General features: G+C 45.9%; 1 protein-coding gene across 2 annotated transcripts in view; it reads right to left on the bottom strand.

Annotated features, from left to right (window-relative positions):
• The window catches only part of NID1 (nidogen 1), an 85005-nt gene that overhangs the window by 44988 nt on the left and 12688 nt on the right, over window positions 1-27329 (bottom strand). For both annotated transcript variants that reach the window (XM_035281512.3, XM_078357289.1), the window contains exons 2-8: window positions 23981-24280; window positions 20472-20698; window positions 17877-18259; window positions 14645-14794; window positions 9333-9584; window positions 6364-6564; window positions 1707-1952 (exon numbers count right to left, since the gene is read on the bottom strand). In XM_035281512.3, the coding sequence (XP_035137403.2) occupies window positions 1707-1952; window positions 6364-6564; window positions 9333-9584; window positions 14645-14794; window positions 17877-18259; window positions 20472-20698; window positions 23981-24280 (1759 nt within the window). The remainder of the gene's footprint in view (window positions 1-1706; window positions 1953-6363; window positions 6565-9332; window positions 9585-14644; window positions 14795-17876; window positions 18260-20471; window positions 20699-23980; window positions 24281-27329) is intronic.

The raw sequence follows: 27329 nt of genomic DNA, 5'->3' as shown, positions 1-27329 counted from the left end.
CTTGGTAGCAGTGGTCCACCGGGCCCAGCTGAATTCTTCTCTTATCTCTGTGTCCTTGAGTCTTTCTTTTCTAGATCTATGGTCTTCACACTCAAAAGAGTATCCACTAGACCCTGGGGGGCTGGACCCAGCACCCTGAGGCTTAAAGATATGGACAAATGTGAAGTCTGACATTGGTTCTGTCACAAAAGCTCCCTTCAGCTCCTTCCTGACAGCCAGGAACATCCATAGACCAGATCACAGCCCCAGTGATGCGCAGTCACAGGGCGAGAGTTTGTTTTAGGCTCCCTGCCTGATTTCATTTAATTTCCTCAGGCACTAACCACACAATTTCTTTTTCTTTTCTTTTCTTTCTTAGTTTTTTTTTTTTTTTCTTTTTTTGACAGAGTCTCGCTCTGTCACCAGGCACCAAGCTGGAGTGTAGTGGCGCGATCTCAGCTCACTGCAACCTCGGCTTCCCGGGTTCAAGCAATTCTCCTGCCTCAGCCTCCCGAGTAGCTGGGAATACAGACACACGCCACCATGCCCAGCTAATTTTTGTATTTTTAGTAGAGATGGGTTTTCACCATGTTGGCCAGGATGGTCTCGATCTCTTGACCTCGTGATCCGCCCACCTCGGCCTCCCAAAGTGCTGGGATTACAGGCGTGAGCCACCGTGCCCGGCCTCCTTTCTTTCTTTCTTTTCTTTCTTTCCTTCCTTCCTTCTTTCCTTCCTTCTTTCATTTCCTTTCTTTCTTTCTGTCTGTCTTTTTTGAGGCAGACTCTTGCTCTGTCACCCAGGCTAAAGTGCAGTGATGTGATCTTGGCTCACTGCAACCTCTGCCTCCCGGGTTCAACCAATTTTCCTGCCTCAGCCTCCCTGAGTAGTTGGGATTACAGCCACACATCACCACACCTGGCTAATTTTTGTGTTTTTAGTAGAGACACAGTTTCTCCATGTTGGCTAGGCTGGTCTTGAATCCCTGGCCTAAGGTGACCCACTCATGTTGGCCTCCCAAAGTGCTGGGATTATAGGCGTCAGCCACTATGCTCAGCCCTACAGTTTCTTTTTGCCAGAGCACCTGGTCCTATAATTCTTTCTTTTTTCTTTTAAGGCAGAGTCTCACTCTGTTGCCCAGGCTGGAATGCAGTGGCGAGATCTGAGCTCACCGCAACCTCTGCCGCCTGGCTTCAAGTGATTATCCTGTCTCAGCCTCCCGAGCAGCTGGGATTACAGGCATGTGCCAACATGTCTGGCTAATTTCTATAATTTTAGCAGAGAGGGGGGTTTCACCATGTTGGCCAGGCTGGTCTCGAACTCCTGACCTCAGGTAATCCACCCGCCCTGGCCTCCCAAAGTGCTGAGATTACAGGCATGAGCCACTGCGCCTGGCCTACAGTTTCTTTCGAGGTTGACTATTAAAGGGTTTTTAGAGCCCTGCCAACGCCAGCAGAAGCCTTAAGATGGTCCACTCTGTAAGGTACCCCAAGAGGTTAGCATTCTGCACTCTACTCTGTACGGGATCATGGATAGGCCTTCGGTTAGAAGAACAGACAGGTGGCTTTTCCAAGAATCACAAATAACAAGACATTCTTTGTTTCCTGCCGGAAGATATTTTAGCATAATTTTCTTCTACAGATGAAGAGTAAGAGACCAAAAACCATGTCAAAGAGTGGGGTTTAAAAATGCACGAGCACCGTGCCCAGCATGAGCTGCGTCCCCTTACCCCTCACAGGCCCAATGGAGTTGCTGAGAGCATAGCGCAAGATCCTCTCCTCCTGGGCGTACAGGACAAACACGCTGTCCACCGAGAGCTGCTGGGTGCCGGGCAAGGCTCGCCGGGAGGCATCGTGGACGCATTCCTGGAAGGTGATGGTCTGGCGCCACTGGTAAGTGTAGATGCGTGAAGGAGCTGCCCCGTCTCGCTCGGGCTCAGTCACCGTGTACTCCCGAGTGGAGGAGGAAGTGATCACTGCAGAGTGAGAAGGATGGAGGGGACAAGGCAGGGAGACAAAGAGGAGACGGTTAAGGATGCAAGAAGCTAAATCAAGGGCTTTAAAAGCACCTCGGCATTCCCTGCCCATAAGGCTACCAGAGGACCAATCAGACAGAACAGCTTAAATCAGACAATCTGTTTGTACTGGGACTCATTTTATGAAAGACCTGGATTTCCCACATGATCATTGGTATTATTTGTACTGTTAATATTTGCCGCTTTTCTCATCAAGTGGTTCTCTGTAAGTTCTGAAGACCCCCAGAACTAGAGCTGAAGGTCCAGTGGAGAGAACACACACTTGGAAATAGACTCCCTGAATTCATACCTAGTACCACTCACTAGCTGTGTGGCCGCTGCCTGGTTACTCAATATCTTTGGTCTCGGTTTCTTATACAAAACAGGTCAAGATGAGGATTAGACCAGGTAACGTATGTAAAATTTCTGGAATCAAGTAGATTAATAGTAAGACAAATTTACTGAGCGAGCATTTACTCTGTCACAACGTGCTAACTGCTTTATATAGGTTATCTCAATTAGGATTCAATAAATGGTGATTTCTTTTCTTTTTTTTTTTTTTTGAGACAGAGTCTCACTTTGCCGCCTGGTCTGGAGTGTAATGGCACGATCTCGGCTTACTGCAGCCTCCGCCCCCTGGGTTCAAGTGCTGACCCCTGGGTTCAAGCAATTCTCCCACCTCAGCCTTGCTAGTAGCTGGGACTACAGGCATGCGCCATCCAGCCCAGCTTTTTTTTTTTTTTTTTGTATTTTTAGTAGTGGAGACGGGGTTTCACCATATTGGCCAGGCTGGACTTGAACTCCTGACCTCAAGTGGTCCACCTGCCTCAGCCTCCCAAAGTGCTGGGATTACAGGTGTGAGCCACCGTGCCTTGCCAATAAATGTGATTTCTACATACCGCTCTAGACTAAGCCGTTCTGCAATACTAAAAAAAATGAGATACTAAATGAGTTTCAGTAGCCAAGTTTGGAAAGATTACTAAAGCACCATGAGCAAGCCTGAACAGAGGAGAGGACAGATAATTCTCCCCACTCACAAGGGGGCCTGCTATGGCCCATAGGACAAAACCCTCAACTTCCTGTTTTTTTAAAAAAAAGAATAAAAGATTCTTTATCTTTTTGTGCTCTGCTGTAGTTTGCTCCATAACAGAAGCATAAAAGCCAGAGGATAAATAAAAGATCGGTGTAATCTGCCTCTGTCCAGCTCCCACGTGCCAGAAAGGCCATTCAGCTGCAAGCCGATTGCCCGATCGCAACTGTGGTCCTGCTGCTCATTTCTCTTCATCTTCACTGGCTCCCAGATCCCCAGAAGGAGAACTCAACCAAGCCACAAAGCCCCAGTGATTGGTGCAACCTTTCTGAACAGCAATTTAACGAGAGCCTTTAAAAAGGTGGCCAGGTGTGGTGGCTCATGCCTGTAATCCCAGCACTTTGGGAGGCTGAGGCAGTCAGATCACTTGAGATCAGGAGTTTGAGACCAGCCTGGCCAACATGGGGAAACCTCATCTCTATTAAAAATACAAAAAATTAGCTGTGGGTGGTGGTGTGCGCCTGTAATCCTAGGTACTTGGGAGGCTGAGACAGGAGAATCACTTGAACCCAGGAGGCGGAGGTTGCAGTGAACTGAGATTACACCATTGCACTGCAGCCTGGGCGACAGAACAAGACTCTGTCTCAAAACAACAACAACCAAAAACCAAAGGGGTGCTTAACCCGGAATCCAGTGATCCCTATGGGAGTTCACATTCATGAATATTATCCAATGGGTCGCTACATGAGCGAGACATCATCTCAAAAATAAAATAAATTTTAAAAAAATATAAACTTCCTGGGCCAGGCGCAGTGGCTCACGCCTGTAATCCCAACATTTTGGGAGGCCGAGTCGGGTAGATCACGAGGTCAAGAGATCGAGACCATCCTGGTCAACATGGTGAAACCCTGTCTCTACTAAAAATACAAAAAATTAGCTGGGCACGGTGGCACGTGCCTGTAATCCCAACTACTCAGGAGGCTGAGGCAGGAGAATTGCCTGAACCCAGGAGGCAGAGGTTGCGGTGAGCCGAGATTGCGCCATTTGCCATTACACTCCAGCCTGGGTAACAAGAGCGAAACACTGTCTCAAAAAAAAAATAAAAGTTTCTATTGTTTGATTCAGTGCTTCTATTTCTATGAACTAAGTCCTAGAAAAGAATCAGAAATTTGGCCAAGATTTATGATTAAGATGATCATTTCAACTTACAATGAGAGGGGAAACTGGAAACAACCCAAGCTTTAAAAAAGAGAAGAATGGTTTGAATGAATAGCCATCCAGTAGCCTCATACAGAGTTCTTAAAAACTGTTTTCTTTTCTTTTTTTTTCCCTGAGACGGAGTCTCGCTTTGTCGCCTAGGCTGGGGGCAGTGGCGCAATCTCGGCTCACTGCAACCTCTGCCTTCCAGGTTCAAGCAATTCTCCTGTCTCAGCCTCCCAAGTAGCTGGGATTACAGGTGCACACCGCCATGCCCAGCTAATTTTTGTGTACTTTAGTAGAGATGGGGTTTCATTGTGTTGCCCAGGCTGGTCTCAAATTCCTGAGCTCAGGCAATTCACCCACCTCAGCCTCCCCAAGTGCTAGGATTACAGGCATGAGCCACCTCACCCAGCCTAGACAGTGTTTTCAAATACTGCTTAATGAAACTATTAAACATTCATGATTTGATACTAACTGAAAAGGTAAAGCTATAACAATGTGGTATGACTGCAATTTTTTTTTTTTGAGACGGAGTTTCGCTCTTGTTACCCAGGCTGGAGTGCAATGGCACGATCTCGGCTCACCACAAACTCCGAACCCTCCACAACCTTCTGGGTTCAAGCAATTCTCCTGCCTCACCCTCCCGAGTAGCTGGGATTACAGGCACGTGCCACCATGCCCAGCTAATTTTTGTATTTTTAGTAGAGACAGGGTTTCACCTCGTTGACCAGGATGGTCTCGATCTCTTAACCTCGTGATCCACCCACCTCGGCCTCCCAAAGTGCTGGGATTATAGGCATGAGCCACCACGCCCAGCCGACTGCAATTTTATGTAAATAAAAACTATAATCCTAGGTAACATGGCGAAACCCCATCCATACAAAAATTTGAAAATTTGCCAGGCATAGGGGTGTGCCTGTAGTCCCAGCCTCTCAGGAGGCTGAGGTAGGAGGATCGCTTGAGCCCAGGAGGTTGAGGCTGCAATGAGCTGAGACTGCGCCACTGCACTCCAGCTTGCGCGACAGAGTAAGACTTGTCTCAACACAAAACAAAAAAATACTGTACATATCACTGTGTATCCATGTTAAATTTCCCAATTTTGATAACTACTGTGTCCTTGTAAAAGAATGTCCTTGTTCTTAGGAAAAACAAATGAAGTATTTAAAGAATGAACTATCATGATATATACAACTTATTCTGAAATGGTCAGAATATATATCTAGAGAGAAAGATAAAATGGTAAGGTAAATGTGGCAAAATGTTAAGAATTGGCGAAGCTAGATAAATAGTATGTGAAAAGTTTTGTGCTATTTTCAGTTTTCATGTAAGTTTGAAATTATTTAAACCCAGGCACCAAATGGAGAATAAGTGTAGTTTATAAAAGTACGTATGTGGCCAGGTACAGGCACCCACCTGTAATCCCAGCACTTAGGGAGGCTGAGGCAGGCAGATCACTTGAGGTCAGGAATTCCAGCCTGGCCAACATAGTGAAACCCCATCCCTAGTAAAAATACAAAAATTAGCCAGGTGTGGTGGCGTGCATCTGTAGTCCCACCTACTCGGGAAGCTGAGGCAGGAGGACTGCTTGAGCCCAGGAGGTGGAGGCAGTAGTGAGCTGAGATCACGCCACTGCACTCCAGCCTGGGTGATGGGAGGGAAATCCTGTCTCAAAACAAAACAAAACAAAAAGTACAAAAAATTTAATTATAGATGTATAATAAAATTATAAAATTATATTAATTATATTATCTTGAAATTATATGCTGGGATATTTGATATACACGTAAACAGATAGATGCTGGAGAAAACGCTGAGAGGAAATACACTTCAATGTCATGATAATTATATCCAGGTTTTACAATTCTAAGTCATGCATATCGTCTTTTTACACTTCAATGTCATGATAATTATATCCAGGTTTTACAATTCTAAGTCATGCATGTCGTCTTTTTGCACAAAATTCTCTACAAGGAGTGTGTCCTCTGTCTGTAAGTGGAGGGAAGGTGACTGTAAGCAGCTAAGGCCCAGTGTATTTCCCTGTCCAGATTCCAGAGACAGCCCCAGCTCACGGCTGCACGGTGGGTCAGGAGCATGAGGCTGGTGGCTGATCCAGGGCTGGCCCTGGGACACAGCGGGACTCACCTGAGCTGGAGTAGTGGTACAGCTCCGTGTAGGGCTCAATGTGCACGGAGGAGCCGAATGGAATCTGCGGCACGCGGCCCTCCAGCTCCGTGTCAATGGTCAGGTGCCCATGCTCGTCAATGCCGCTGAACCGCTGCTTAATGATCAGCTTGCCCGGGTGCTCCACGAAGGTCACCTCAGCCTGGCGAGTGAACTCGCCCCCTGAAAAACAAGACGAGACTGTCACTTTGCCATCTGGGGAGCATGCTCTTCTGTCCGCCTCAGGTCACAGTGGGGAGCGGGGTTGGTGCAAACCCTTCTGTGGGTGCTTTAGTTTGGCTGGTAGACCATGGAGCTGGTGACAACGGGAGAGCTCAGACATCCCTGTGGCCCAGCTGAGCCACGCACAGAGGAGAGAAGAGGCTTCCCAGCCACAAACCAGCCTCTGAGACGGGTTGGCTCAAGGGTTGTGGAAATAGCGGACAGGAGTTTGACTCCCAGCGGTGCGAGGTTCTGTCTGGATAAACCTGGGTAAGCTACTTAACTCCTCTGAGTCTCCGTTTCCTGTTGATTAAAAAAAGAACTACAATCTATGTTGTAAAGGATACAACGTATGTTCTGCAAATTGTCAAGTGCCCCACGACGCCAGTTACAGTGATAATTATTGAAATAGCTAAGTCCTGGTCAGATGGATGAGTTGCTCAGGGCAAAGCATTCCCAGTACCGAAAACCACCCTAGGAACTTCTCTCCGTCTGTGCAAGACAGCAGCCCCAGACAGGCAGGAAAAGTACTTCTCCCTTTTCACAATGGCCTGCCCCTTGACAAACTACGGCCTCAGGGCTAAATCTTGCCAGCTGCTTATTTTTATACAACCCTTGAGCTAAGAAAGGTTTTTACTTTTTTTTTTTTTTTTTTTTTGAGATGGAGTCTCGCTCTGTCACCTAGGCTGGAGTGCAGTGGCACAATCTTGGCTCATTTGGCTCATTGTAACCCCTGCCTCCTGAATTCAAGCAAATCTCTGCCTCAGCCTTCTGAGTATCTGGGATTACAGGCACATGCCACCACGCCTGGCTGATTTTCTTTTGTATTTTTAATAGAGACACGGTTTCACCATCTTAGCCAGGCTGGTCTCGAACTCCTGACCTCATGATCCATCTGCCTCGGCCTCCCAATGTGCTGGGATCACAGGCGTGAGTCACTGTGCCCAGCCAATGGTCTTTATATTTTTTTTATAGTTAAAAAAAAATCGAAAGAACAGCATTTCATAGTATGTGAAAATTATATAAAATTTAAATTTCAGTGCCCATTCAAAAAGCTGTACTGGAACACAGCCATGCTCATTCATTTATATATTGTCCGTGGTTGCTTTTCACTCCACAATGACAGTTGAGCCATTGCAACAGAGACCAGATGGCCTAAAATATTTAGGCGTAGCTTAAGGTATTTACTATTAAGCCCTCTGCAGAAAGTTAGACAACCCCATCTTTATAGTTAAACAAGTCCCAGGCAAAATCTCACTGATAACACAGGACCAGGAGAAATTCAGAAGGATCACTGTAGTAGCGTGCTGTTGTAGGGAATTTGCAAAGACTCCCTCTCCCTCAGCCCTGCTGAAGTCCACATATATTACAAAATATCACCAATATAAACTACCTCATTTAAAAACACCACCAGTGCAAAAAGCCATGCAGGGAAGGAGTGGGGTCTGTGAGTTTTACTGCACTCAGTTATAAAGCAGCAAATCTTTTGAGCAGGCTCACTCCTTTTTTTTTTTGAGATGGAGTCTTGCTTTGTTGCCCAGGCTGGAGTGCAATGGCATGATCTTGGCTCACTGCAAGCTCCACCTCCTGGATTCAAGCAATTCTCCTACCTCAGCCTCCCAAATAGCTGGGACTACAGGTGCCCACCACCATGCCCAACTAATTTTTTTTTGTATTTTTAGTAGAGAAGGGGTTTCGCTGTGTTGGCCAGGATGATCTCAATCTTCTGACCTCGTGATCCACCCTCCTTGGCCTCCCAAAGTGCTAGGATTACAGGCGTGAGCCACCGCGCCCGGCCCCACTCCTTTTCTAATACATAGCGTCTCCTTTCTTAAGACAGCCACACTTTATGTATTTATATGCCATAACTTTTGGAGGGGTTACCAGCGTGAAGCCTGGATGGAGACCCTGCTTCCAGCAGTGTTTCCTCTAATAACGCCTTGGCTAAGGCTCCAGGTGGGCTGAGGCAACGGGGGAGAAGGCAGGTCTAGGTTGTTGGAGGTAGTGGCTAGGTACCTGTGCCCCAGCACAACAAGCTCCAGGTCCTGGAAGTGACCAGTGATGAAGGACACAGACTCCTCCAACCCAGCTGTTCCTGGGAGTGGCTCTCCAGCAGGGCAAGGAAAAGGCCACGACAACACCAAGGAAACATCCTTCAAGCCATCTGCCCACATGTCCAATAATGACTGAACCTTCCTCAATAGGGCATGGTCTCTAAAAACTCCAAAGATATTCAGGTTTCCTAAGACTTCTGAGGATTATGTTGATGCAGCTTAATTAACCAGCTAGAAATGACAGGTTCCTTCTCTCTGAGCAGATACTGAGGAAATGTCAAAGTCAATTTCAGGTTGGTTTGGAACTGAGAGGCAGGCTTGATAGAATGAGGCAAACTGTGAGCCCCGCAGCTTTGGCTGTGAGGTTCTATGAGCTGATATTACTTGTTCTGACAGAAATACCTAAATCTCCACCGGGAGACTGCTCCTCAATAAAAACCCAATTCTAGGCAGTCTCAGTTGCTATATACTAATGGTAATATTACACGTTCATTTTACCTCATCATGTTATTTCCAGGACAGAACTACAGGATGTCCTGTCTTCTGACAAAAAGAGCAACAGCATGCTCTTCACTAAGTTGTCTGCAGACTCAGAGTTCTCTTTCCATTCATTCCCAGGCCTCCCGCCAGGCACCACTCTGTGACCCATGAATTTTCATGTCAGATGTAAATTACCAGTGATGCTGAACCCATTCTTGAATCCGTCCTGCTCCACTGCAAACATCCATCCAATGATGCCTCCAACTGGGGCCAGCGGAAGCAGAGAATATCCAAGGGTCTCGGGAATGGTGCTGATGGCCGTGTAGGAGCGCCCATGGTTCATTACTACGTAAGAGTGGAGGTCAGTATTCTCAAAGACAATGGGGACCTGGCTGTTCCCCACAAAGATCCTTCCTTTCACCTTGCCATTGACTCGCTGGGGGGAACCTGAGCGAGAAAACAAAGAAAGAATGTCGAGATCACTTCCAAGCCAGCCTTTCAAACAAGAGTAATATGTATGACCTGTACCTATTGTAGAAAGAAAAGAATCAAAACAGCACTGGCGTACATGGCTTTGGGTTAGCAAAAGGAGTTGTTCTTCCTGAGAGTACCCACAACTGCATGCTGTGAGCCTTCAAAATTCCAATGCCCCTGACTCTCTCTTCCCTGTGACTGAAAATGGATAGCACAAAAGGTGGCTCCACGTATAGCCATTGAGGAACTGCAGGAGCAAAAAATAGAATTTCAGAAGAATATCAGGGGTGATCTAGAACTAAGGGGACTATAGAATTTATCATATCTGACAGTAAAAGGAGGCCAGGCATGGTGGCTCATGCCTATAATCTTATCGCTTTGGGAGACTGAGGTGGGCGGATCAGCTGAGATCAGGAGTTCAAGACCAGCCTGACCAATGTGGTGACACCCCTCCTCTGCTAAAAATAAAAAAAAATTAGCTTGACATAATGGCAGATGTCTGTTATCCCAACTACTCTGGAGGCTGAGGTGGGAGAATAGCTTGAACGCAGGAGGCTGAGGGTGCAGTGAGCCAAGATCACACCATTGCGCTCCAGCCTGGGCAACAGAGTGAGACGCTGTCTCAAAAAAAAAGTGGGGGAGAGAAAGTAAAAGGAGCAGAACTGCTCATTTCACTGGGACAGCAAGGCTAACCTGAATGGCCCTAGAAGTCTAGACATTTACCTGCGTCATCTGTAACACACTTTAATAAACACTGGGCTCACATACAGTCTCACAGCCAGCATTAGGACTGACAGTCTGCATCCCGGAGCCTCGGCCAGCACAAGCCACACACACATGTGCAGAGTGCACCGCCCCGGCCTCACAGGAATGCTCTCTGAGTGAGAGCCAGCACGGTGCGCCTGGTGCTGAGTGTTCCATGTCGATGGTTGGGACCAATGGGATTGCAACCTACTATGTCAAATTTCTAAGCTTCCTTAATGCATTGACAATAAATTGATCTGGGATGCCATTTTTGCTTAAAAAATTACATTCATAATAAATATTTGCATATACCTGGGGAAAAACTGCTAACTGGTTAACTCCAGGCAAACATGGTGAATGTTCATTTTCTATAAATTTGGATAATGTTTGAGTATTTATAACTTGCATATATTTATTATTGTTTAAACAGGAAAAAAATGATAACTAGGGAAATTAAGTTGCTCTTTGTTGTATTCGAATACGAAAATGGAAGTTTACTGTTTGACCCAGCAATTCTAATTCCTAGGTATACAGTCAAGAGAAAAGAACACATGTCCACACAAAACTGTGTACACAAATGTTCTTAGCAGCATTATTCATCAGAGCCAAAAGGGAAACCACACAAATGTCCACTAACTGATAAACAAAATATGGTACATCCATCCATTAGGGTATTCTTTGGCTAGAAAAAGGCATGAGGCTGGGCGCAGTGGCTCACACCTGTAATCCCAGCACTTTGGGAGGCCAAGATGGGTGGATCATCTGAGGTCAGGAGTTCGAGACCAGCCTGGCCAACATGATGAAACCCCATCTCTACTAAAATTTTAAAAAATTAGCTGGATGTGGTGCCAGACACCTGTAATCCCAGCTACTCAGGAGGCTGACGCAGGAGAATCGCTTGAACCCAGGAGGCAGTGAGCTGAGATCGTGTCACTGTACTCCAGCCTGGGCAACAAGAGTGAAAATCTGTCTCAAAATAAATAAGTTAATTAAATTAAAAGAAAAAGGCATGAAATACTGATATGTGCTAAAACTTGCAAGAACCTTGAAATCATCACACGAAGGGAAAGAAGTCAGATACAAAAGGTCATGTATTATACAATTCTATTTATATGAAACACCCAGAATAGGAACACCCATAAAGACAGAAAGCAGGTGAGGGTTTGACAGGGGTTGGCGGGATTCAGAGAAATCAAGAGTGGCTGCTGATGGATACAGTGTTATTTCGGGGGTAATTACAATGCTCTAGAATTAGAGGTAATGGTTGGACAACTTTGTGAACATATTAAGACCCACCAAATTGTATACTTTAAAAAGTATGTGAAGCGTAGCTCAGAAAAACAAAAACTGAAAGAAGAGGGAAAACAAAGGTCATGTTGCATTGTTCAGGTGTGACGTGGCATTTCTTTCAGTTACTGATTGTACATATCTTACTTCTGTTCCTAGATTATGATAATTATAGAATCAGGACTTTCACATCCAGCCCCTCACAGGTCCTCTTTATGAAGGGTTTTCTCTTTACACAGGGTTTTAGTTATGTAGTCAGCTCTCAGTGAATGTTGTTGAAAACCCTAGGCAGGAGCTGGCACCTGGGGGTCACCTTCATTCTGATGACCTTTCGCTGCGTTCCATATGCCCAAACTGCTCAACAGGTTCTGTGTTCAGCCAGGGCATATCCGACACAGAGTCATTCTGCACACATGTGTCATTTCACTGGGGAAGGCCGTGAAGTTAGCTGGCCCACAACGCAGAAAGGCATCCCAAGAATATTAGAGAAACAAGCAAGAAAGCCAAGTTAAGAAAACAAACAAAAGTGTTTCCACCAATCTTTGAGCTAGAAACATTTTTTTTTTAAAGTAGCAAGAATCCAACAAATATTTAAACCACAAATAGATTCCAGGGTGTATATATCATGTCAAAATATGTGGCTGAACAGTCTGTCACATCTGAGCTTGCTGTCAAACACAAACTGTTCAGCATTTCAAGCTTGGATATTTGCGGTAAAAGGGCTGATGAGGTTGCTCTTTAAACATAAGCTTTTCTTGTGGATTTTGGAAGCTTCTCCTGGGGTGGGGGAGGTATAAAAGCCAAGCCTGAAACAAAGAAGCAAAGGCACACCGCCCGTGGGGTGATGGAATTTAGAAGAAAAGAGAAAACGCTTTAGAGACGTTAATAACATCTCCCAAAATTAAGTAAAGCATGCTCAATTTTCTTTCATTGCTGAAGGTGGTATTTTTTAAACCTCACTTTATCTAATGGTGACACAGGAAATGATTTTTTGTTTTTAGCAACTTATAATGATAATGGATTTAACTGTAACTATGGCAGGCAGGGGGTCTGAAAAACCATTCTTCCAGCTGAGTTTTATTTAGTCAAATTTTGCAAAGCAATTAAAGTTCTACATGAAACACGCAAGGAAAATGACCCACAACAAGTGAGATAATTTGCTGGCATCTGCTATCGCTTTTGTCCCTTCCAAAACTCATATTGAAACTTAATCCCCAATGTGGTAGCATTTGGAAATGGGGCCTTTAAGAGGTGATTGGGTCATGAGGGCTCTGCCCTGAAGAACGAATTAATCCAGTCATGGATTAATGGATTAATGGGTTAATGGGTTATCACAGGAATGGAACTGATTTTTGTTTTGTTTTGTTTTTAAAGACAGAGTATGGCTCTGTCACCAGGCTGGAGTACAATGGTGCAATCTCAGCTCACTGCAACCTCCACCTCCAGGTTCAAGCAATTCTCCTGCCTCAGCCTCCCAAGTAGCTGAGACTACAGGCATGTACCACCACGCCCAGCTAATTTTTGTATTTTTAGTAGAGACGGGTTTTCACTATGTTGGCCAGGATGGTCTCCATCTCTTGACCTCGTGATCCACCCACCTCAGCCTCCCAAAGTTGCTGGATTACAGGCGAGATCCACCACCCCTGGCCCTGGGACTGATGGCTTTACAGGAAGAGGAAGAGAGGCCTGAGCTAGCATGTTCAGCCCCCTATGCCACCTCTGCAGAGAGCCCCCACCAGAAAGAAGGCCATCACCAGACACGGCTCCTTGATCTTATACTTCTCAGCCTCCATTAACTATAAGAAATAAATTCTTTTTTTTAATGAATTACTCAGTTTCAGGAATTCTGTTATAAGCAACAGAAAAGTGATTAAAACAGCATCTGAAGGGATGGACATTTAACATGGTGGGGTTTTCACCATTCTTACTTCAATTCTGGAATTTCTGAATGAATGTTACCAGGATCCCCAGACTTACACAGAAAGGATTCTCCTGACCATCTGCAAGCATCCAAATCAGTTGATCCTTTTGAGGGCAGAGTTTAGAATGGACGTTGGCCTGTCACCAAATCCATTTCAGTGCTGGCCATACAATGGGATTGGCACCCCAGCATTCACTGTGGCGCACCCCTGGTGCTCAATCATAACCATGTTATGACATCAGGAGCACCAGGAAAGAGAGACAGGAGGGAGAGGATGACAAAATAAACTTTACCTGCCACAGACTTGGTCTAAGCCAGCCTTCTGTGGCCCTGCTGGGGCATGACAACCATTATTATAGGTCTGGCCAGGCAAGGTGGCTCACATCTGTAACCCCAGCACTTTGGGAGGCCAAGGCAGGCAGATCACCTGAGGTCAGGAGTTCGAGACCAGTCTGGCCAACATAGTGAAACCCCATCTCTACTAAAAATACAAAAATTAGCTGGGTGTGGTGGTGCATGCCTGTAATCCCAGCTACTTGGGAGGCTGAGGCATGAGAATCACTTTAACCTGGGAGATGAAGGTTGCAGTGAGCTGAGGTCACGCCACTACACTCTAGCCTGGGAACAGAGTGAGACTCTGTGTCAAAAACAATGATAGGTCTGTGAGCAACACCACATAAAATTAGAGACACTCTAATAAAAAAAGACACGAAAGAGGTTTCAAAGAAATGGAGGAAAGTGAGGGGCCTAACCAATTCTTTGTCCAGGCTGCATAATTTTAACACTACAGCCTTTGTGGCCACACTCCAGGTGGTTGTAAAGATGGGCTCCCAATGGCTGTCCCCTGAGATGGAGAAACAGCACAGGAAAGACTTTGCCGTATGAGAAAAATGGGCCTTCCCAAGAGTTTCCTGTAGAGAATACGAGAAAGAATGGGGAAAGAGACACCATGTATTGCTGCCGTAATAAAAACACGCACACCTCTGGAGATGTGGGTAAAGGCAACATGGAAAACAAGCACCAAAACAAAAACTCCACTCCTCCTTCTCCCACATGAAATGGACATAGAAAAGAAAATTACCTTCCGCAACACATTGCCTTCCATTGCCCATGTAGCCAGCGACACAGCTGCAGCAGAAGCCCGTGGCGTAGTCCCTGCACTCTGCGTGCACCGAGCACTGGTGTCTGTTGCTGGCACACGTCTGGCGGGAATCCGTGTTATAGCTGAACACTGGTCCAAGAAAACAATGGAACACTCGTAAGCATTTCACGCAGCTCTAGTCCAGTGGGCCCTCAAGCACTGCAGGGACTCACAGCTGCATGGGCAATTCAAGAGACCAGGCTTACTACAGAAGATTAAAATCCATGGCAGGTAGCTACTTAAATAGTTATATGAGCCTGGGCAACAAGGTGAAACCCCATCTCTACAAAAAATACAAAAATTAGCCGAGCCTGGTAGCATGCACCTGTAGTGCCACGTACTGGAGGAAGCTGAGGTGGGAGGATCGCTTGATCCTGGTTGGTTGAGGCTGCAGTGATGGTACCACTGCACTCCAGCCTGGGCAACAGAGCCAGACCCTGTCTCAAAAAGATTTTTAAAACATATAATGTGGCTCCCCAACTCACATCACTGAGGCAAACAGGTCTAAAAGGAGTTGAGAAATCACAACGTGATTATTAATTGTTGAAAACTGAAGCTGGGTGTGGTGGCTCATGCCATAATTCCAGCACTTTGGAAGGCTGAGGTGGCCGATCACAAGGACTAGAGTTCAAGACCTAACTGGTGAACATGGTGAAACCCTGTCTCTACTAAAAATACAAAAGTTAGCTGGGCATGGTGATGCATGCCTGTATTCCCAGCTACTTGGAAGGCTGAGGCAGGAGAATTGCTTGAACCAGGACCTGGGAGGCAGAGGTTGCAGTGAGCTGAGATCACGCCACTGCACTCCAGCCTGGGCTATAGAGCAAGATTCTATCTCAAAAAAGAAAGAAAGAAAGAAAACTGCTAGAATCCAGTGTACTTGGCATCACTGAGTCAATATTAGATTAGTGCAATCTTAGGATGGTGTCCATCTAGAGTAGTGAGAAGAATGAGCTTCACATTTGCAGGGACTCTTACTATACATATATATTACAAATATATTACATATATGTAGTAGATATAAAATAGAAAACATGTTACATCATAAACATACGTATATGTATATTATATGTATGTATAATGTGTATATTATACATATAATGCATGCTATATATTACATGGTAATAGATAAAATACATTTATATATTATATGTAGTAGCATATATAATATATAGTATGTATAATTATATAATTTTTTTTTAACTTTTTTATTGTGGTAAAATATATATAACATAAAATTTGCCATTTTAACAACCTTAAAATATATACATATATTGTATCCTCCTTCCTCAGCCTCCCGAGTAGCTGGGAATACAGGCGGGTGCAATTGTGCCTGCCTTATATTTTTTTTAAATTTTAAATCACCCCCCTCAACATACTTTTTCCCCAAGGAATAATTTGGAAGCACTTATACTCAAAAGCTGAACAAAAATAATGCCCTCTTCACACCTGGACTAAAAAGCCTTTGACCCGAGAAACAAAAAGAATGTCTCCCTATTTTAAATTTCCACCTTTCAAGTTCATTTTATTAGAATCGTGAACTAGCTCATTATATTTAATAATCCAGAGCAAATTAATTTGGAATGAAGTTCAAAAGCACAAGAGGGGTGAACTTTTAGAGAGGAAAATGATCCCATTTATAATTGACTGTTATGAGTGAAGACAAAAGCAGGGTTTAAGCCCAGGTAGACTCTGAATCCTACATACTGGGAAGGGAATTTCCGGCTTTATAAAGACAGCGTTTGGAGCGGAGAATACTTGAGCCCTGAACGAAACACGTGATGCTACTGATTGCTTAAACTCCGGCAGGCCATAATGACCTCCACTCAGGGGTCATTATGTCCTGTGTATATGTGAGTTATTCAAATAACATCAGGAATGTACTACTGGCCACAGAAGACTGATCTTTCTCATAAACACAGGGAAATACTGTGGCAGAGGGACAGAAAAACATCTATTTTAGATGCATTCTGGGTGCAAATCTAGGAGGCTAGAGTTAGTGATGCGATCTCAGCTCACTGCAACTTCCCGTCTCCCAGGTTCAAGCGATTCTCCTGCCTCAGCCTCCCGAGTAGCTGGAATTACAGGTGTCTGCCACCACGCTTGGCTAATTTTTTGTATTTTTAGTAGAGACGGGGTTTCTCCATGTTGGCCAAGAAGGTCTTGAACTCCTGACCTCAGGTGATCCACCCACCTTGGCCTCCCAAATTGCTGGAATCACAGGCATGAGCCACCACACCCAACCGGAACATCTTTTATAAGACAAACGAAAGCATCCAGGAGTTCTATTTTCCCTTAAAAATAGTTGACCAGAAAATGTACTGTAAACTTTTTTTGGTTTTCAGAGGGAGTCTTGCTCTGTTGCCAGGCTGAAGTGCAGTGGCGCAATCTCAGCTCACTGCTACCTCCGCCTCCCAGGTTCAAGCAATTCTCCTGTCTCAGTCTCCAGAGTAGCTGGGACTACAGGCGTATGCATTATGCGCAGCTAATTTCTGTATTTTTAGTAGAGATGGAGTTTCAGCATGTTGGCCAGGATGGTCTTGATCTCTTGACCTCGTGATCCACCTGCCCTGGTCTCCCAAAGTGCTGGGATTACAGGCGTGAGCCACCGCACCCAGTCCCATTTTTTTTTAAATGAGTATCTTCTTTTACTGTGTGGTTTTCTTTCTTTTTTTTTTTTTTTTAATCTCCACAAACCAACTCTGAAACTGATGGGATCTGGAAAGAAAAATAATCAACAATTCTAATTCCAAAACCAAGAGGAAGTAAATGTCAAAGATAAGCTTCATTAACAGCCAAAGAACTTCTAAAATGTTTTTTCAGGTGGATGAATACATTTCTGGTCTGAGAAATTACAAGAAAATCTGACTTCCAAAATAATTCTAAAGCATGTTTTCTCTTTAAAACAGACAGAATGGAATACTAGGAAACTTGAAAGAAGACACACTCAACAGTCTCCAAAACCACAGTCCTAATCCCAAAAGATCAATGAGCATCTCTGAAGCCATCGGGCACGTAACACCAAGGCTCCCCGCTGTGAGAGTTCAGCCTCTACTTTCCCAGGCTCTTACAAACCACCATGATGCTCACAGCCGACATCTCCGCAGCAATATGCCTGTCTGGGAGCCCACACGTCCAAGAACGTTACCAACTGCAGCTTAAATGGTCTTACCAACTCCCGTTTCCTCAACTTCATCCACATCTAGGACCTGCGGGTGCTGCTGGTGAAAAGTCTCCACTGCCAACTGGAAAGACCTGGCCCTCTCCGTGGGAGGTCCAAGGGGCTTTTCAGTAGCTGCCCAGTGTGGGGAGAGAACGCTGGGCACACTGTATGTGTCAGCACCTCCCCTTCTCAGAGCCTTGTAGGGGAAGGGTGTGGTGCTCACATCCTCCAGGCCCGGATGAGTAGTCACCAGGACATAATCTTCATCCTCATCATCATACTCTGCCCCATCTTCGGTTCCGAGTATCACATCCGCGGGCACCACGCCACTGGTGGTGGCTGGACTCCCAATCTCGAACACCCAGACACCCTGCTGCCCAGAGTTGCTACTCCTAGGAAGAAGGACAGGCTTCTTAGAAATAGGCCAGCAACCCACCAACAGCCGCCACTACCCAAGTAGAGGGAGACCTGGGGATCTGTGTTGGTCTGCAACCCATCACCTGCAGCAAGGACTGGAGAGTGGACAGAGCACTGGCCACCATGTCTGGGCATCATGAGGCTGTGTCCAAATGGGCACAATACTGGCACAGGCTCAGTCCCAGCCATTCCAGAGCTGGCTGCAGGGACACTGTCAGGACTTAAAAATCAACTTACTCATCCTAACTGCTGGTTACATGCCCCACCTTACGAGCTAAGGTGGCTCATAGGACTGACGGTAGCTTTAGGACTGAAGTCATTCATGTTCTCCACTATCTCTTTCCACCGCACAGTCTGATACAATAGAAAATACATATTTGGTCTCTGTCCTCGGGTTCTGATACAAGAGCTCCTAAAGCCCTTGGAATTTCCGGAGTGATAAGAGTGTCTTTTGTACGCTAATGAGTCAACTGATGGCTGGAGGCTCCTAGACAGTTTCAGGATGGAGGCTGGTGGCCAGAAAGACCAAGGCATGATTAGAGGGTTGGAATGTTCAGCTCTCTCCATTCCTCCAGGGAGAAGAGATGGGCTGGAGATTGGGTCAATCAGCAATGATCAGGGATTTAATCAACCATGCCTATGTAATGAAACCACCATAAAAATCCTGAAATGATGGGTTCAGAGAGCTTCTGGGTTGAACACATCAAGGCACTGGAAGGGTGGTGTACCCAGAGAGGACATGGAATCCTGTCCTCTTCCCCATACCCTGTCCTATTTCTCTCTTCCATTTGGCTGTTCCTGAGTTGTATCGTTTAGAACGAACTGGTAATAGGAAAGCATTTTTCTGTGTTATGTGAGCCATTCTAGCAAACTAACAAATCTGAGGAGTATGTCATGAAAACCCGAGATTCGAGTAAGGACAGTGATGTGTGGGAGCTTATTTGTACTCGCTTGTGAGAGCTAGCTGTTAAAATTTTAGGAATTTTGCAAGCCAGTTATTGAACATAGCCATTCTAAACAATTAAATTAAATTAACAATTAAAACAATTAAAGTACATGAGCTTCTAATTAAACAAGTTATATTTTTTAACAGGAAAAAATATCCAAAACTCATCATATTCTAATTCTCTTACTATCCATGCTCTTGAAATTATATATATTAAATCTACTGTATCTTTATGGTGAGAATATATATAGTGGTGCATGTTTTCTGAACTCTTCATTGAGTGACATGATGTTAGTAACTTGAAATTGGCCATGGTAGGAGTATTTACATCACAGAAATAGGCAAATGCTGGAAATCAGGGCTCCCCCTGCCCTCATAAAACCAGTTGTTAAGCATTTACCAGCACTCAGTACTAAGTGAAGGGCAGAGGAATCGCCAGCTAGATTTGATGATATAAAATTCAAAGGTGGTTTTAGAGGATTCACTCTTGGTTTTTAAAGAATAATGGGAGAAGAAAGGTTTTAACTTTCAAAAACCAATTTGAGCTTTTCCCCCTTTTGCCAATTCTACAACCTAACCTGAGAGCACTATTTCCGTTGTAAGAATTTTCCCCCTAGTCAATGTGAAGGAAAAGGTTTTCTCAGCCTTGAGATCAAAGAAGGAGATAGCTTTGAATAACCCTTATTTCTAACTGAACTTAAAGAAAAAAATGGTAAAAACTGTTTTAAGTCTGGGTACAGTCGCTCACACCAGCACTCTGGGAGGCTGAGGTGGGCAGATCACCTGAGGTCGGGAGTTCAAGACCAGCCTGGCCAACATGGTGAAACCCCATCTAATCAATTTGTCTAAAATACAAAAACTAGCTGGGCATAGTGGCGCGCACCTGTGACTCCAGCTACTCTGGAAGCTGAGGCGAGAGAATCACTTGAACCTGAGAGGTGGAGGCTGCAGTGAGCCGAGATAGCGCCACTGCACCCCAGCCTGGGCAACAGAGTGAGATTCCGTCTCAAAAAAAAAAAAAACTGTTTTGAATGAGGATGATATTTAAAAAATAGGGTAGCTGTTCATTCTAAGAACATATTCCCTTAAGTTCATCAGAAAAAGAGTACTTAATAATATAAAAACTGTATGCAAAACTTAAATCCACAGGAACATGTTTAGGTAACTATCTATAATACCCATTACATTATCCTTATTAAAAAATATTATTGAGAGTCTACTGAAGAACAAACAAAGCATACTTGGCCAGATTTTCAATGGATTCTCTGTCATTTGCAAATATATTATAAGCTCCGTTGCTCTTCCACAAGTAGCCCACTGAACCTTGACTGAATGCAACCACTGCAGGAACTAGGTTGTTTTCCTTCTTTGAGAATGTCGTATGGAACTGCAGACCATCTTCAGGATAAAGGAAAATGGCATAGGAGCTGGAATCAGAGGAGGCTAGAACAGCCTGGAACGTGTTTCTCTGTGAAGATGAGTTAAAATTCAGTTACTTGGGAAAATATCTACAGATCTTAAAATGCGTTATTCACCAGACGATATATAAAGAGTACAGTACTGTAGAGACACAGCAATATCCTCACCTTATTCTAAAAGAAGTACTTTTGTAGCAGGGACCAAGGACTCTGGGATAGTTCCACTGAAATATCCCTAAGGCGATGCCAACATGACATTTTCTGATTAATTCGTAAATATCTTCTGCATGAGTGTGGCCCTAAGGTTAACAAAACATTGTACAGATGGTACCTCCAGATGGTGGCCTAAAATCTCATGCAATTTAGGACATTTTTACCCACAGAATTTGTTTCCATGGCCTTTAAACATATTCAACCACATTCATCATTTAACAAACATTTACTGAACCGAAGCACCATATAGTAGGAAAATAAAACCATGAGATGTGGTAGAAAACAGACCTGGCTCCAAATCTTTGCTCTACTCATTAGTGGCTGTGTGACCTTGGGCATGATACCTGAGTTTCCTAAGCCTCGATGTTTGCATCTGTAAAATGGAGATAAAACCACCTCCTTCACAGAAATGAGGAAGACTACATGAGGTAACATCTGAAAGAGCAGGCTGGTCAGCCATGGTGGTTCATGCCTATAATTCCAGCACTTTGGGAGGAGGAGGGGGGGGTGGATCACCTGAGGTCAGGAGTTCGAGACCAGCCTGACTAACATGGCAAAATCCTGTCTCCACTAAAAAAAATACAAAATTAGCTGGGTATGGTGGTGGGCACCTGTAATCCCAGCTACTTGGGAGGCTGAAGCAGGAGAATCGCTTGAACCTGGGAGGCGGAGGTTGCAGTGAGCCAAGATCACGCCATTGCACTCCAGCCTGGGCAATAAGAATAAAATTCTTGTCTCAAAAAGAAAAAAAAAAGCCGACACAGAGCAAGTATTCCTTTAATATTAGCACCTTTCCTACATGCCAGGCATCGTCCTGAGCTCTGTGGATGTGAAGAAAAAAATAATGTGGTTCCCGCACTCATAAGAATCTACAGTCTAGATGGGAAGGCTTACATGTGAACAAAATATTGCAAAACCTGAGGTTGGATTCTGTAATAGCAATATTTGCAAAGTGCTGCAGGAGCTGTAAGAGGAAGCGTCCCATGCCACGAGGGGTGGGACTGGAGGAGGCTGCGGTTGGTCAAGGCCTCACGGGAGGCCACAGTCTGAATGAACAAGCAGGAGGAAGTTGCCACCTATAGGGGTATCAGGGAGAGGACGTATCAAGCAGAGAGGACAGCCTGCGCAAGATACTGCGGGGGAGGTGGGGGAAGAGTGGAGGCAAGGTCAGGGAATTACACGGCATTTGGCACAGCGGCTGCAAAGGGTTGGCGGAGGTAGAACAGATGAGACCCAAGGGGCAAGCAAGGGCCCCTCCATACTAGGGATTGGGTGTTTATGGCCCAAGTGAAAGGGAGGCACTTGGGACATTTAACATTTAAACTGTTTTCAAGTTTCACACTCAGACAGATAATAGCTGGCGAGCAAAATGTGTCATGTGGCCGGTAACAGACTTTCCCGCAGTGTGCTGTGGGATGTAATGTGTCCTTGATGAGCAGGGAAGGAAGAGGTGTGGTCACAGGTTTGGAGACTGCTCAGTTAAACAATATTAGGCAAGGCCGGGAGTGGTGGCTCACGCCTTTAGTCCCAGCTACTCAGGAGGCTGAGGCAAGAGAATCACTTGAACCCAGGAGATGGAGATTGCAGTGAGCCAAGATGGCACCACTACACTCCAGCCTGGGTGACAGAGCAAGACTCTGTCTCCAAAAACAAAAAAACAAAAAAAACAATATTAGGCAAGTTTCCTGACTGCAGCACTTTTCCGGGTGAATCACCAAGAGGGAGACACAGTTTCAGCATTTCCCAAACTAGAAGGCCTTTTCCTCAAGGACTATCATGTAGGACCGATGTTTTGAGGTACACACTTTAGGAACCACCAGCCCGAAGTATCTCCCACTTATATGAAGTGGTTTGGGACCCTTCGAGCTTCTCTCTTCCTCATTACCCTGTAAAAGCGAAGTTAGGGTAGACAGAAATTTTTTTTCCAAGAGAAAATTGAGACCTGTCCTAAAAAGTCACTTCAGGTCTAGCAATGAGTTCCCAACCTACTCAAATACCCTGCTTCCTTTAAGTGCAAGCCCATGCCCCACAGCCCTGCCCTTCAGCCTTCCCTGAAGACCGCACCCGCAGAGGTGCCAACCCTGGGTTATGGCAACACTTGGGTTCTGAGCCACTCACATGGTCCAAATGATTCCTGCCTCCCCAACTCAAGTCTGGGCTCTACTTTTCTATCTTTGCATCCCTAGGAGTACTTTGTTATTTTAACCTATCATTTCACATCGATAATTTCTCTAATCAGAAACTATCCTTCCAGCTGGACTCAGTGGCTCAGGCCTGTAATCCCAGTACTTTGGGAAGCCGAGGCGGGTGGATCACTTGAGGTCAGGAGTTCAAGACCAGCCTGGCCAACATGGTGAAACCCCATCTCTACTAAAAATATAAAAATTAGCCAGTATGGTGGCCCATGCCTGTAATCCCAGCTACTAGGGAGGCTGAGGCATGAGAACTGCATGAACCTGGGAGGAAGAGGCTGCAGTGAGCTGAGACTGCACCACTGCACTCCAGCCTGGGCAGACTCCATCAAAAGAAAGAGAAAAGAAAGAAGAAAGGAAGAAAGAAGGAAGGAAGGAAGAAAGAAGGAAAGAAGGAAGGAAGGAGAGAGGGGAGGGAGGGAGGAAAGGAAGGAAGGAAAGAGAGAGAGAAGGAAGGGAGGGAAGAAAGGAAGGAGAGAGAGGAGGGAAGGGAAGGGAAGGGAGGGGAAGGGAGGAGAGGGGAGGGGAGGGGAGGGGAGAGGAGGGGAGGGGAGGGGAGGGGAGGGGAGGGGAGGGGAGGGGAGGGAAAGCAAAGCTATCCTTCCACTATCTGCCACCTGAGGTAAGAGCAGCCAGGGAATACCATTTATCAACCCTATTTTTGCCACATAGCAGTCTTGGCAGAAATTGGCTTTTTTTTATGTCTACTTGTCTTTGAAACATAGAGTTGTACAGCCTTGCAGATAAGCTTCTGGAGGTTTGGGTCCTGCAATAACTGCCTACTAGATTCCGCTTTGGATTTCCTGTCTGTGTCAACGGTGTATGATGTATATCATGATGTATGTCAAAGCAGCACAAAGCGTGAGACCAAAATATACAAAGACAATGTGTCCGACTCCCTGCACGTGGACCTGGAAGAGTGCTTACCTTGCCTTCCTGGTCCGGGTCCCGGCTGGGTCCTTGGTAGGGGGCCACGGATTCCCAAGTGACAACCACCACAGTACTAGGCTGGAAAGAGATCTCCGGGAACCCTCTCTGGACACACTCTGCTGCCCGCTGAGTAACGGAGGGGGAAAAGTCTTCTCGATAATAAACCTTCCCCAGACCATCCGTCGTGTCCAAGTCGGCCAGGAAAGGGGCGACTGCACCAAATGTTGGTGGGAAGAGCCCGGGATGGGATTCTTTGGCTGGGGGTTCATTCGTGGCGATGATACCATTTGTGGTGACCTGTGCCAAACCAAGTGTGGTTAAAAGGAATGCAGAAACAAGTCCTTTCTCAGTAAGGCTGAGCACCCACCCCCAGAATACTGTCACCAGTACCCAGGCTATGTAAAATACAACAGAATCTGAGAAAGATATGAGCCTGAACTGCAAACCCCAGCATTCTTTTCTAGGCAAAATGGGCTGTGTGGAAGGAGAACAGGGGTCATTATTCAAATCCTAGTGAATTTACTCAGAAAAGGGAATAATCACTCCCTGCTAGGACTGCTTAGTGCTGTGGGTACAAAGCACAATGTGAGGTCCCATCTCTACACAAAAATACAAAAAATTAGCCAGGCTTGGTGGCCCGGGCCTATAGTCCCAGCTACGTGGGAGGCTAAGCTGGGAGGATTGCTTAAGCCCCGGGAGGTCGAGGCTGCAGAGAGCCATGATTGCGCCACTGCACTCCAGCCTAGGTGACAGAGTGAACCCTTGTCTCAAAAAAAAAAAAAAGAAAAGAAAAACAGTTAAGGTCCAGTCCCTGCCTTTAAGATATACACAAGGATAAGCAAAAGGACTGATGCAAAGAGATGAATAGTTTAATGTGTCAGGATAATAGCTAATATTTACTGAATACTTACCATATTCCAGGCATTTTACTAACATCTAATGCTCAGAAGAACCTTTTAAGACTAGGTACTACTGGCTGGGCACTGTGACTCACGCCCATAATCCCAGCACTTTGGGAGACCGAGGCGGGTGGATCACGAGGTCAGGAGTTCAAGACCAGCCTGGCCAACAACATGGTGTAAACCTGGTCTCCACTAAAAATACAAAAATTAGCTGGGCATGATGGTGGGCGCCTGTAATCCCCACTACTTGAGAGGCTGAGGCAGGAGAATCACTTGAACCCGGGAGGTGGAGGTTGCGGTGAGCCGAGACCGCATCATTGCATTCCAGCCCAGGTAACATAGCAAGACTCTGTCTTGGGGGCAGCGGCGGGGGGAGGCTAGGTACTACTGATACCCATATTTTTCTAATGGGGAAAATTAGGCAAATTCATCAGTGTGACCAAAGTTACCAAGTAATAAGTGGCAACACAGGGATTTGAACCCCCGGAGTCTGACTCTAAATTTGGTCCTTTTAATTACCTACATGAATTGCCTACTTGAAGTCAATTATAACTGCCTATTAAAAGATGTCACTGGCTGGGCATGGTGGCTCACACCTGTAATTCCAGCACTTTGGGAGGCCAAGGCGGGCAGGTCACTTGAGGTCAGGAGTTCAAGACCAGCCTGACCGATATGGTAAAACTAAAATTTCTCTACTAAAAATACAAAATTAGCTGGACATGGTGGCGCGTGCCTGTAATCCCAGCTACTCAGGAGGCTGAGGCAGGGAAATCGCTTGAGCTTGAGAGATGGGGGTTGCAGTGAGCCGAGATTGCAGCATTGCACTCCAGCCTAGGCAACAAGAGTGAAATTTCGTTTCAAAAAAGATATCACTGTTCTTAAGCTAAAACCCATACGCCTTGGGAAAATGGAAAAAGGGCCCCTGAGATACTGTGGCAAACAGCCCCTTGGTGTGGAGGCACTCGGGCTCACCCTCAAGGTCTGACACCCCCTCACTTTCTTGTTATTGCACAATCCACTGATGATGGAAGACAAAGCCAGTGGTCGTTTTCCTTAGAGAATCTGAATTGAAAGAAAAAAATTCCCTAGCTGGGCGAGGTGGCTCACACCTGTAATCCCAACACTTTGGGAAACGGAGGCGGGTAAGTCACTTGAGACCAGGAGTTCAAGACCAGCCTGGCCTCGAGCATTGCAAAATCCCATCTCTACTAAAAATACAAAAAAATAATTAGCCAGGTGTGGTAGTGGGCGCCTGCAGTCTCAGCTACTCAGGAGACTGAGGCAGGAGAATAGCTTAAGCCCAGGAGGCAGAGGCTGCAGTGAGCCGAGATCGCACGACTGCATTCCAGCCTGGGCAACAGAGCAAGACTGTCTCAAAAGAAAAATAAAAAAGAAAAAGAAATAGAAAAAAGTTCCCTAATCAAAAGGGAGAGATTTTGCGAATGGCACTTTATTTTCCTCTTTAAGGAAAAACACGAATGCAGAATAGCAACTCTCAGCTGATGGAAGTACAGTGGATTTTCCAGGCCGCTTACTTCCCTTGTCTTCCTCTTCCTTCTCCTCCCCTTCCACCTCCTCCCCTTCCACCTCCTCCTCTTCCACCTCCTCCTTCTCCCCTTCCACCTCCTCCTCCCCCTCCTCCTCCTCCCCTTCCACCTCCTCCTCCCCTCCTCTTCCACCTCCTCCCCTTCCACCTCCTCCTCCCCCTCCTCTTCCACCTCCTCCCCTTCCACCTCCTCTTCCACCTCCTCCCCTTCCACCTCCTCCTCCCCCTCCTCCTTCTCCTCTTCCACCTCCTCCTCCTCCTCCTCCTCCCCCTCCTCCCCTTCCACGTCCTCCTCCTCTTTTTCCACCTCCTCCTCTCCCTCCTCCTCCTCATCTTCCTCCTCCTCTTCCTCCTCATCTTCCTCCTCCTCCTCCTCATCTTCTTCTTCCTCCTCCTCCTCCTCCTCCTCCTGGCCACTATTTCCCTCCTCCTCCTCCTCCAGTCTCTTCACACCTCATTACAAGAGGAGAGGGCAGGGTCAGAAAAAAGAAAGGAACTAAAGACCAAACTCTCAATATACCAGAAACCTGCTGTTAATAAAAAGGTTCAATGTGCAGAACTGGTTGGAGACCAGGTGAGAGTTGGAACGAGAGCTCTGGGAGGGGAATGCGGACTTAACAAAACCCTCTTTTAATATCTTTTAACCACATGTTATGAGCTGTTAACTCTTTGGGTGACATGTTTTCCATCATCACCTGGCACCAGCAAGGCTTTTCTAGAAGGTGCTGGCAGGCTGTGGAGAAGGGAGTCAGACAAGGGGCTTCTCCCAGCCAGTCCCTGTCTCCCTTCCAGGAACCCAAGCATCTCCCAGCACAAGCATCCCAGGGAGCTGCCGTGCAGGAGCGTGGGAAACGGCTCACTTTCTCAAGCCGCCAGAAGTTGGCAGTGAACAGCTGCT

This window comes from Callithrix jacchus, chromosome 19, assembly GCF_049354715.1.
Source record: "Callithrix jacchus isolate 240 chromosome 19, calJac240_pri, whole genome shotgun sequence".
In the NCBI taxonomy this organism is placed as follows: Eukaryota; Metazoa; Chordata; class Mammalia; order Primates; family Cebidae; genus Callithrix; species Callithrix jacchus.
This window is presented reverse-complemented; position numbering and strand designations above follow the sequence as displayed.